The sequence below is a fragment of the Drosophila melanogaster genome, chromosome 2R (assembly GCF_000001215.4).
Source record: "Drosophila melanogaster chromosome 2R".
Classification (NCBI taxonomy): Eukaryota; Metazoa; Arthropoda; class Insecta; order Diptera; family Drosophilidae; genus Drosophila; species Drosophila melanogaster.
The window spans coordinates 13,403,250-13,414,912 of record NT_033778.4 but is presented as its reverse complement, the minus strand read 5'-3'; the positions used below and the strand labels follow the sequence as shown (position 1 = coordinate 13,414,912).

Here is an 11,663-nt window from a genome sequence, read left to right as displayed (position 1 = left end):
TGGCGCCAACTGTAAGCTTAACAGTTGATTAAAAGTACAGTGTGTACACCCCATTACCCTACTGTTGTCTGGCAACGCGACGCTAAATAAGTTTAGACATATGGCACCCCTGGAAGAATATTTGAATTTGAATAATTCGCGCGCCTGAGAGCTGATGCTCGAATTTTCACTGGTGGTAAGTGCAGTTTACTAAATAGGTAAAAACTATATATTCAATATAATTTGATTAGGTTTAGAGTTTGTCCTATTTCGGTTGGCCATTGGCTAACACTAAATGATCGCCGCTGTCTTTACAACACTGCACTTGCAAGCCGGGCTTTGTTATCGCACAAATTTTATGTAAACAAAAGAAAACTTCGATCTGCTCCATGGTGAGTATTCTTAACTCATATCCTATATGTTTTATATCCGGTGATTTCTGTAGATCACCTTAGCCCCTCTGATCGTCCTAGTCCTCGCTTGCCTGGGAAACACGGCCAGCGAGAAGTTGCCCAACATTCTGCTGATCCTGTCCGACGATCAGGATGTGGAGCTGCGCGGTATGTTTCCCATGGAGCATACGATCGAAATGCTGGGTTTCGGTGGCGCCCTGTTCCACAACGCCTACACGCCCTCGCCCATCTGCTGTCCGGCGAGGACGAGTCTGCTGACGGGCATGTATGCGCACAATCACGGCACCCGGAACAATTCCGTAAGTGGTGGATGCTACGGACCGCACTGGCGGCGTGCCCTGGAGCCCCGGGCTTTGCCATACATCTTGCAGCAGCACGGATACAACACCTTCTTTGGCGGGAAGTACTTGAATCAGTACTGGGGCGCTGGGGATGTGCCAAAGGGTTGGAATAACTTCTACGGCCTTCACGGGAACTCTAGATACTATAACTACACACTGCGCGAAAATACCGGCAACGTGCACTACGAGTCGACCTACCTATCCGATCTGCTAAGAGATCGCGCCGCTGACTTTCTAAGAAATGCTACACAATCCTCGGAACCGTTCTTCGCGATGGTCGCCCCACCGGCAGCCCATGAACCCTTCACTCCGGCACCAAGACATGAGGGTGTGTTCTCCCATATCGAAGCCCTGCGCACACCCAGCTTCAATCAAGTTAAGCAGGGTAAGGTTGTTATCAAATGATATCTATGCCACCAATATACATAAGTACCCTTTTTAGATAAGCACTGGTTGGTGCGAGCAGCACGTCGTCTGCCCAACGAAACCATCAACACCATAGACACGTATTTCCAGAAACGCTGGGAAACGCTGCTGGCCGTGGACGAACTGGTCGTCACCTTGATGGGAGTGCTAAACGATACGCAATCGTTGGAGAACACCTACATTATCTACACCTCGGATAACGGCTACCATGTGGGGCAGTTTGCACAGCCCTTCGATAAGAGACAGCCCTACGAAACGGATATTAACGTACCGCTGCTAATCCGGGGACCTGGAATAGCACCTGAGAGCCACATTGACACTGCCGTCAGTCTAGTGGACTTGGCACCGACTATATTGGCCTGGGCCGACATCGACACACCATCCTACATGGATGGGCAATCATTTCACGAGCTTTTGCTCAACAAAAGGCGAAGGGTTCCATTTTTCGAGCGTTCCCTGTTGATCGAGTACTGGGGCGAGGGAACTCTGGCCACCTTTAATCCTGAATGCCCTTGGCCAGAAAAGGATCGATTGGCGCAGTGCACCCCCGCAGCGGATTGCCATTGCCAGGATGCATGGAACAACACCTACGCCTGCTTAAGAAATATTCGCCATCGCGAGGATCGCATTTACTGCGAATTTCGGGATAACGAGGTAAAGAAGCATTTGACATTTGCCATTCTATATATTTCATGTGTTTATAAATATTTCAGAACTTTTTGGAGGCATATGACCTGCAACTGGATCCCTTTCAAATGACCAACATTGCCTACGATCTGCTGCCCATTGAACGAGCTTTGTATTCGTTGCGTCTCAAGAATCTCACACAGTGTTCGGGCCACTCGTGTTTTGTATAGATATATGCATATTACTCCTAGCCAAATAGTAATCCAAAACCAAATTCAAGTCCGCTGGGCGCATATAGATTTCATATTCAGATATCATGTGATTTATGTTGCTATATACATAGTCTCATATTAATCGTATTTTACAGTCTAAAGTTACACTTATTTGAAACCGTTTCAGTACTGAAAACATAAATAAGTTAGTTGATTGCGCTGGTTAAATGCGTGAGATTGCTTACGTGCTGAGCGGGACGTCCCCTTCCGGACACGATGGTATGACCATTCCTATCGATTGTGACAGTGCGTCCGTCCGGACGCTTCCAAACGGAGACATTATTGTCCCAAATTCCTGCCTGATCGTCGCGGGCCACAAAGTTCTCACCCTGGACGCGGGCATCGTTGATCCCACGGCGGAAACGTTGAGCGGAGAAGCCACCGTTACCGAAATCAACAGTGCGATCTGGTCGCTCCACATGGAACTGTGGACTGCGTCGACTGCGTTGAATATAGACGCCGCCATTACCAATGGTTACGGTGCGATCTGGGCGTGCCACATGAAGCTGTGGACTGCGTCGGCCACGCTGAATGTAGAATCCTCCGTTTCCAACGTCAACAGTGCGACCGGGACGCTCTACGTGAAACTGCGGACTGCGCCGGGCACGTTGTGGGATTCCCACGCTCTTAGCTCCATTGGGCCCTAAATTTTTGGCGGAAAAATTGGGACCACTGATGGTGTGGGAAGCTGAAATTATGAATATAGCATTAGGATCTTCGAGAATCTGTATAGAGACTTAAACTTACCTGGTCCACCAGCGTTCTTTCGGTTAACAAACGTGTTGCCCGCCTCATCGGTGTACACATGCTCACCCCGTTGAGGAGCGTTTTGGAACTGGCCACCCACTCCCGGCACGCTGTAGGTGCCTTCATTCTGGCCCCTTATATAGACCTGATTGCCCGGTGAACCGAAGACATGCGGCCCATTGCGACCGTCGTAGGTGTGTTGTGGTTCCGCAGCTGCAAGGATTATAATAATGTTATGTAACCGCTTTCGCGAAATATTATATTATATCCAGAGGTTACTACTTACCGACGCAGATAACGCCACAGATAGCCAGTGCAATCAATCCAAACGATTTCATTGTGATCTGTTCCAGAGCCCAGCTTCAACTGAGTGCAATCGAATGGTTTCTAGTATTTATAGCCGGCACATAGCCATCGAATCTGGTTGCTGAGCTTGTTTACACCGATCGTCAAGAATTTCCCAAAACGTCACAATCTGATCTGAAATGGGTGTGCGTTCGGGAATTTCTGAACAGATTGCGCCGCCCTGACCCGCAATAAGCCATTAAGCATCCACATATGCTAGAAATCCACCCATCATCCCGCGGAATATGTGATCGCTTATTTGGAAAAGCTGCCATAACTTGTTCAGTACTCGTATACCATGCAACTTATGTCACTAAATTATATTATAATATGACAAGAGTATTAACTGCATAGGTCTCTTTATTTAGCACGTGCTTATATTGTTTCGTCGACTTGAATCAAACTGTCGGGTTTTCTTAGCCGCCAGATAGTTGCATTTAAAGTGGATTGCATTTGACACGAGAATATATTCCTGGAAGTCTCTGGTTGCTACTATTTGGTGGCCAACAATGGCAGTAAATATTGGCTAAGTGAAACTCTTTTAAGATATTGCAACCCCATTCTCTGCTGTCACTTGGTATAAAACAAAATATATTTTTGAAGGCATTCCTTTATCTTTGGATTTAAGCAAAACTTGAGGCTATATATCAGCTCGACTAATTTAAGAGTGTTGTCTAATAATTTCAGCTTTTAAGTGTTTTTCGCTTTAAAAGCTAATGCTAATCTAATTATATGAGTTATTACCTCCGACTGATAGTGTAAAGGTACTGCGTAATTAAATTAAATTTTATTTTTAATTTTGGAAAATACATTGTTTATTCGTACGTTAATATAATCTCATGACATAAGTGACATTCTCATGAAATTTCTTGGAATATTCGAATTTAATATATATCTTTCGAATGCAATAACCAAATCTATTTCAATCTATTTCAAACTTGATAAGATTTGTTACATATTTTTTTAAGTTAAAGTAACACCTGACCGTCCATTATAGCGAGCGGTCACTGTATTCACCGCTTGGTGGATGCGCCCACCCATTTGAATACAGACTGCATTGTCTTCTTGGTGAAGCCAAATTCGATTCGCTTGGCCTCATGTTTATTTAATCTGATCAATTGGCGCAGCGTGTCACATAAATTTGGACAATTTTAAAAATGCACAACATTTGAAACATTTGAATATTGCGCTTATATGTAAGTTTATCTTTCTATTTGCTGTTATTTATTTTGTAAGATCGCGAGGAAAAAAAACACATTTAAGAGGCTAGAGTTCGGTTTTGTTTTTTTTTTTTGTATCTGTCCCCTTGTCCGCGGCGCAGCTTTGTGATACGGATACAGACTTGCATTCTTTTTTAAAAAAGTCTATCTCTAAGTAAACTGTAAACATTTGTACCTACATATGCATTACATTATTGTGAATTTCAAAAAAACATATTGATGTCAGCAAAGAATCTGTATTTTTCGGTCACCGAACCGCTGATATTTAATGGAAATAAATCATATTTCTCTAACGTGGCTTGTTGGCTTTCAAATACGGGGTCTGGAAATAACTAAGAAGTTTTGAATTTTTTGTTTGGCGCCAACTGTAAGCTTAACAGTTGATTAAAAGTACAGTGTGTACACCCCATTACCCTACTGTTGTCTGGCAACGCGACGCTAAATAAGTTTAGACATATGGCACCCCTGGAAGAATATTTGAATTTGAATAATTCGCGCGCCTGAGAGCTGATGTTCGTATTTTCACAAGTGGTAAGTGCAGTTTACTAAATAGGTAAAAATGATACTTTCAATATAATTTGATTAGGTTTAGAGTTTGTCCTATTTCGGTTGGCCATTGGCTAACACTAAAAGATCGCCGCTGCCTTTTACAACACTGCACTTGCAAGCCGGGCTTTGTTATCGCACAAATTTTATGTAAACAAAAGAAAACTTCGATCTGCTCCATGGTGAGTATTCCAAACTAATATCCTATATGTTTTATATCAGGTGATTTCTGCAGATCAGCTTAGCCCCCCTGATCATCCTAGTCCTCGCTTGCCTGGGAAACACGGCCAGCGAGAAGTTGCCCAACATTCTGCTGATCCTGTCCGACGATCAGGATGTGGAGCTGCGCGGTATGTTTCCCATGGAGCATACGATCGAAATGCTGGGTTTCGGTGGCGCCCTGTTCCACAACGCCTACACGCCCTCGCCCATCTGCTGTCCGGCGAGGACGAGTCTGCTGACGGGCATGTATGCGCACAATCACGGCACCCGGAACAATTCCGTAAGTGGTGGATGCTACGGACCACACTGGCGGCGAGCGCTGGAGCCCCGGGCCTTGCCATACATCTTGCAGCAGCACGGATACAACACCTTCTTTGGCGGGAAGTACTTGAATCAGTACTGGGGTGCTGGGGATGTGCCAAAGGGTTGGAACCACTTCTATGGCCTTCACGGGAACTCTAGATACTATAACTACACACTGCGCGAAAATAGCGGCAACGTGCACTACGAGTCCACCTACCTAACCGATCTGCTAAGAGATCGCGCCGCTGACTTTCTAAGAAATGCTACACAATCCTCGGAACCGTTCTTCGCGATGGTCGCCCCACCGGCAGCCCATGAACCCTTCACTCCGGCACCAAGACATGAGGGTGTGTTCTCCCATATCGAAGCCCTGCGCACACCCAGCTTCAATCAAGTTAAGCAGGGTAAGGTTGTTATCAAATGATATCTATGCCACCAATATACATAAGTACCCTTTTTAGATAAGCACTGGTTGGTGCGAGCAGCACGTCGTCTGCCCAACGAAACCATCAACACCATAGACACGTATTTCCAGAAACGCTGGGAAACGCTGCTGGCCGTGGACGAACTGGTCGTCACCTTGATGGGAGTGCTAAACGATACGCAATCGTTGGAGAACACCTACATTATCTACACCTCGGATAACGGCTACCATGTGGGGCAGTTTGCACAGCCCTTCGATAAGAGACAGCCCTACGAAACGGATATTAACGTACCGCTGCTAATCCGGGGACCTGGAATAGCACCTGAGAGCCACATTGACACTGCCGTCAGTCTAGTGGACTTGGCACCGACTATATTGGCCTGGGCCGACATCGACACACCATCCTACATGGATGGGCAATCATTTCACGAGCTTTTGCTCAACAAAAGGCGAAGGGTTCCATTTTTCGAGCGTTCCCTGTTGATCGAGTACTGGGGCGAGGGAACTCTGGCCACCTTTAATCCTGAATGCCCTTGGCCAGAAAAGGATCGATTGGCGCAGTGCACCCCCGCAGCGGATTGCCATTGCCAGGATGCATGGAACAACACCTACGCCTGCTTAAGAAATATTCGCCATCGCGAGGATCGCATTTACTGCGAATTTCGGGATAACGAGGTAAAGAAGCATTTGACATTTGCCATTCTATATATTTCATGTGTTTATAAATATTTCAGAACTTTTTGGAGGCATATGACCTGCAACTGGATCCCTTTCAAATGACCAACATTGCCTACGATCTGCTGCCCATTGAACGAGCTTTGTATTCGTTGCGTCTCAAGAATCTCACACAGTGTTCGGGCCACTCGTGTTTTGTATAGATATATGCATATTACTCCTAGCCAAATAGTAATCCAAAACCAAATTCAAGTCCGCTGGGCGCATATAGATTTCATATTCAGATATCATGTGATTTATGTTGCTATATACATAGTCTCATATTAATCGTATTTTACAGTCTAAAGTTACACTTATTTGAAACCGTTTCAGTACTGAAAACATAAATAAGTTAGTTGATTGCGCTGGTTAAATGCGTGAGATTGCTTACGTGCTGAGCGGGACGTCCCCTTCCGGACACGATGGTATGACCATTCCTATCGATTGTGACAGTGCGTCCGTCCGGACGCTTCCAAACGGAGACATTATTGTCCCAAATTCCTGCCTGATCGTCGCGGGCCACAAAGTTCTCACCCTGGACGCGGGCATCGTTGATCCCACGGCGGAAACGTTGAGCGGAGAAGCCACCGTTACCGAAATCAACAGTGCGATCTGGTCGCTCCACATGGAACTGTGGACTGCGTCGACTGCGTTGAATATAGACGCCGCCATTACCAATGGTTACGGTGCGATCTGGGCGTGCCACATGAAGCTGTGGACTGCGTCGGCCACGCTGAATGTAGAATCCTCCGTTTCCAACGTCAACAGTGCGACCGGGACGCTCTACGTGAAACTGCGGACTGCGCCGGGCACGTTGTGGGATTCCCACGCTCTTAGCTCCATTGGGCCCTAAATTTTTGGCGGAAAAATTGGGACCACTGATGGTGTGGGAAGCTGAAATTATGAATATAGCATTAGGATCTTCGAGAATCTGTATAGAGACTTAAACTTACCTGGTCCACCAGCGTTCTTTCGGTTAACAAACGTGTTGCCCGCCTCATCGGTGTACACATGCTCACCCCGTTGAGGAGCGTTTTGGAACTGGCCACCCACTCCCGGCACGCTGTAGGTGCCTTCATTCTGGCCCCTTATATAGACCTGATTGCCCGGTGAACCGAAGACATGCGGCCCATTGCGACCGTCGTAGGTGTGTTGTGGTTCCGCAGCTGCAAGGATTATAATAATGTTATGTAACCGCTTTCGCGAAATATTATATTATATCCAGAGGTTACTACTTACCGACGCAGATAACGCCACAGATAGCCAGTGCAATCAATCCAAACGATTTCATTGTGATCTGTTCCAGAGCCCAGCTTCAACTGAGTGCAATCGAATGGTTTCTAGTATTTATAGCCGGCACATAGCCATCGAATCTGGTTGCTGAGCTTGTTTACACCGATCGTCAAGAATTTCCCAAAACGTCACAATCTGATCTGAAATGGGTGTGCGTTCGGGAATTTCTGAACAGATTGCGCCGCCCTGACCCGCAATAAGCCATTAAGCATCCACATATGCTAGAAATCCACCCATCATCCCGCGGAATATGTGATCGCTTATTTGGAAAAGCTGCCATAACTTGTTCAGTACTCGTATACCATGCAACTTATGTCACTAAATTATATTATAATATGACAAGAGTATTAACTGCATAGGTCTCTTTATTTAGCACGTGCTTATATTGTTTCGTCGACTTGAATCAAACTGTCGGGTTTTCTTAGCCGCCAGATAGTTGCATTTAAAGTGGATTGCATTTGACACGAGAATATATTCCTGGAAGTCTCTGGTTGCTACTATTTGGTGGCCAACAATGGCAGTAAATATTGGCTAAGTGAAACTCTTTTAAGATATTGCAACCCCATTCTCTGCTGTCACTTGGTATAAAACAAAATATATTTTTGAAGGCATTCCTTTATCTTTGGATTTAAGCAAAACTTGAGGCTATATATCAGCTCGACTAATTTAAGAGTGTTGTCTAATAATTTCAGCTTTTAAGTGTTTTTCGCTTTAAAAGCTAATGCTAATCTAATTATATGAGTTATTACCTCCGACTGATAGTGTAAAGGTACTGCGTAATTAAATTAAATTTTATTTTTAATTTTGGAAAATACATTGTTTATTCGTACGTTAATATAATCTCATGACATAAGTGACATTCTCATGAAATTTCTTGGAATATTCGAATTTAATATATATCTTTCGAATGCAATAACCAAATCTATTTCAATCTATTTCAAACTTGATAAGATTTGTTACATATTTTTTTAAGTTAAAGTAACACCTGACCGTCCATTATAGCGAGCGGTCACTGTATTCACCGCTTGGTGGATGCGCCCACCCATTTGAATACAGACTGCATTGTCTTCTTGGTGAAGCCAAATTCGATTCGCTTGGCCTCATGTTTATTTAATCTGATCAATTGGCGCAGCGTGTCACATAAATTTGGACAATTTTAAAAATGCACAAAATACACTAAATTTGCTGGTTGTTTGTCTTGGCCAGACCAAAATGGCAAGGATGTCGAGGATGCCCAAGGTGCCCAAGATGCCCACGACAAATAGACGACACTTGTGACCACAAAAAGGGGTTTGGCTCTTGGCTTTTGTTGGCTTCTGGCCACGTCGATGTCGAATGTTGGTGCAACTCAACACCTTGGCAAATGAAAAGAAATTGCCCGGCGTAGCCCGGCCTGTGCTGTTCTCTTCGGATGTTTCCGGTTGCACGTGCAGATGTCTCAATAGAAAACCCCACACCCCCCTATTTCATCCAGCTTCGTTCGCCAAACAAAATACTTCAGTGCAATTGCATTTAAATCAGTTGGCCGTGGTGCTCGTGCGTTGTTTTCCTTTCGAATCCTTCGGATACTTCGAATCCGTCGGGACCTCCGTGTGCGCGGCACCCACATAAATTATGCAAAATTTTTTCCCAGCCAGCAAGGCGAAGGAGTCGAATGTGTAGAGGAGTAGCAGAAGGTCCATGTCCCTGTGGCCTGTGCGCCATTTGTTCATTTCGAGACCAATAAAATGAGGCATTTGAAAGTTGTAAATATGCTGCTGCCCCATTCGACGTTCAGTGTCTGCGGCTCGTAAACTGTCGGCCAGTGTTTTGTCGGTAATTTTCTATTTGCCACAGTTGCGTTGCGCTTAATGAATTGCTTGTGTGCGGCTTGTTGCATATGCATAAGTGGTGGTGGGGGTGGGTGGAAAAAGAAAAACCCATCTATTTCTTTATTGCATTTAAATGCGCCTCCGGCGAACATTTCATTCGTTCATTTCCATATTTAGTCGTAGCGACTTGGCTGCCAGCGCTTTCTTTGTGTCCACCGTGTAACATAATATTTTACTCAGGGATCGCAGCGAAAAACAGTGGAAAAATTTGTTTGGCCAGCGGATGGACAGCTGTAAAATGGGAATAGAAAAAACAAACGGAATGGCTCGTGCCATGTCATGTTTTGTGATGCACGGGTCCAAGGATGCGCCGGGTGTCCTTTTTGCGCCCCTTTGTCATGTCGCTCGAATGGCGCACACCCAACCATCCGGCCATCCGAGCATCCAAGCATCCAAGCATCCCAGTATCCTCGCATCCTCGCTTCCTCGAACCCATCACCTCCTTTGAGCACTCGCCGTGACAAGGCAAACGAATTGAGGCATAAGTAGGAATCGCTGTAATATTGCCAGGCAACAACCCATCCGAGTTGCTGTCCAGTTCGGATCACTTTGCAGTTCAGTTCTTAGTTCGGCTCAGTTCTTGTCGTTGGGCCACCGAAAAAGTTTAAGCCAAGACAATGCGACATAATCGAAAAACAACAGACGGATGAATTCGCGTGAATTATGCTGAAATTGTGGGAGCCCCCCTCTCTCATCGGCCAGTTGTGGGGGCTGAAATGTTTACTTTTGATTGACTACGCTGTTTGATAAGACCGTCTCTTGCCGGGATTACAAAGATCCATTTCAGGGGGACATGCTGCACTTCATCAGAGTGTTGTTCATGGTTGGGGAGGAGCTAGTGCTGGTTGGTTAAAGTAGATTTATGCATGCTTATATTTCATATTAAATGTTTATATAAATATATGAGTATTTTAATTAAAATTTTATGCTTACTTAGTAGTAGTCATCAAACCTTTGTTTAAGAATATAATATAGTATATTTAACTAATAAATTTTCCACATAATTACTTAGCGTTTAATCACTAAGTGTCATAGTAAATGTAGGTAGTCAAATTCTCTAATTAGAGTTTCATTTGTCTTAAGAACTACCTAAAACTCCTTAAAACAAATTTGGTAAGATTTTTACCTTAATAGAATTAAAGGTACAATATAAAAACAGTAACAAAACTACCAAAACTACGATTTCGAATTGTTTATTCGCTTTCTAGGGACTCGTAATCCTTAAGTCAGCAAAGTCTAAACCAAATCGAATATAATCCGGATTCCGGATACAAAGTGGTTTCAGCCAAGAAGTATGCAACACTTTGCAGTCGCCTGCATGGACGCTGGCAATCGAAAACTGTTGCATACTTGGCAGCTGCACAGATATATATATATGTACCTATATACGAGTATAGCCCCACTTTGGGGCCATGTATGCGTGCTGGACTATTTATCAATTTATTACGCGCAAAAAGTTTGCTGTGCGACTATAAGCCAACTGTCGCTGCCAACGATATGTGGCATAAACCTGTTGTATCCGCATCCTGACATCGTTCAATGCTCATTGGGAATAAGCGGTAGTGTGCGTGCCGCAAAATTAGCCAGGCATTCGCACGACATACGTATGTAAGTATATATATACGTAAATCTGGGCATCAGGTGGCTGGGGCTTTGTTAACGGATTTATGCAGCCATAATAAAACTTGGGCGCTGCAAATTGATTTATGGCTGGGAGAGCGCGCAAACAATTGCAGAAACACTACTATTCTATCTATTCTAGCTCGTAGGACCTCCGCTGCCTGGAAAACTTTTAATTTTCTAAATGTATTCGCCGACAGAGAACTTGATGCCTTCGATACGCAACGCACATAAAGAAGCAAAGCCAACTGGCGGGAAAACCGAGTTTGGAGTTGGGCGCACATCCGTCCCAGAGAGCCG

At 44.7% G+C, this 11,663-nt stretch overlaps 4 protein-coding genes and 1 pseudogene across 6 annotated transcripts; 3 read left to right on the top strand and 2 right to left on the bottom strand.

Annotated features, from left to right (window-relative positions):
- The first annotated feature begins 292 nt into the window (after positions 1-292).
- On the top strand, positions 293-2,144 carry CG30059 (uncharacterized protein). The gene is made up of 4 exons (NM_137028.4): positions 293-371; positions 425-1,118; positions 1,176-1,813; positions 1,873-2,144. The coding sequence occupies exons 1-4, from the start codon at positions 369-371 to the stop codon at positions 2,014-2,016; spliced, it is 1,479 nt and encodes a 492-aa protein (NP_610872.1). The 5' UTR covers positions 293-368; the 3' UTR covers positions 2,017-2,144.
- On the bottom strand, positions 1,828-3,174 carry BaraA1 (Baramicin A1). Of its 2 annotated transcripts, none has more exons than NM_206108.2 (4): positions 3,092-3,174; positions 2,806-3,018; positions 2,244-2,746; positions 1,828-2,187 (listed from the first exon to the last, which is right to left on the bottom strand). In NM_206108.2, the coding sequence occupies exons 1-4, from the start codon at positions 3,141-3,143 to the stop codon at positions 2,182-2,184; spliced, it is 774 nt and encodes a 257-aa protein (NP_995830.1). In that variant the 5' UTR covers positions 3,144-3,174; the 3' UTR covers positions 1,828-2,181. The 2 variants fall into 2 exon arrangements, with proteins under 2 accessions (NP_995830.1, NP_995829.2); NM_206107.2 differs by having other exon boundaries at positions 2,083-2,187.
- Positions 3,175-4,321: 1,147 nt separating this feature from the next.
- Positions 4,322-4,644, top strand: CR45470 (annotated as a pseudogene).
- Positions 4,645-5,025: 381 nt separating this feature from the next.
- On the top strand, positions 5,026-6,871 carry CG18278 (uncharacterized protein). Its single transcript, NM_165983.2, has 4 exons — positions 5,026-5,098; positions 5,152-5,845; positions 5,903-6,540; positions 6,600-6,871. Exons 1-4 carry the CDS (start codon positions 5,096-5,098, stop codon positions 6,741-6,743), a joined length of 1,479 nt encoding a protein of 492 aa, NP_725289.1. The 5' UTR covers positions 5,026-5,095; the 3' UTR covers positions 6,744-6,871.
- On the bottom strand, positions 6,555-7,902 carry BaraA2 (Baramicin A2). 2 transcript variants are annotated; one of them, NM_165981.3, is made up of 4 exons: positions 7,819-7,902; positions 7,533-7,745; positions 6,971-7,473; positions 6,555-6,914 (listed from the first exon to the last, which is right to left on the bottom strand). In NM_165981.3, the coding sequence occupies exons 1-4, from the start codon at positions 7,868-7,870 to the stop codon at positions 6,909-6,911; spliced, it is 774 nt and encodes a 257-aa protein (NP_725287.3). In that variant the 5' UTR covers positions 7,871-7,902; the 3' UTR covers positions 6,555-6,908. The 2 variants fall into 2 exon arrangements, with proteins under 2 accessions (NP_725287.3, NP_725288.1); NM_165982.3 differs by having other exon boundaries at positions 6,810-6,914.
- Positions 7,903-11,663: the final 3,761 nt, after the last annotated feature.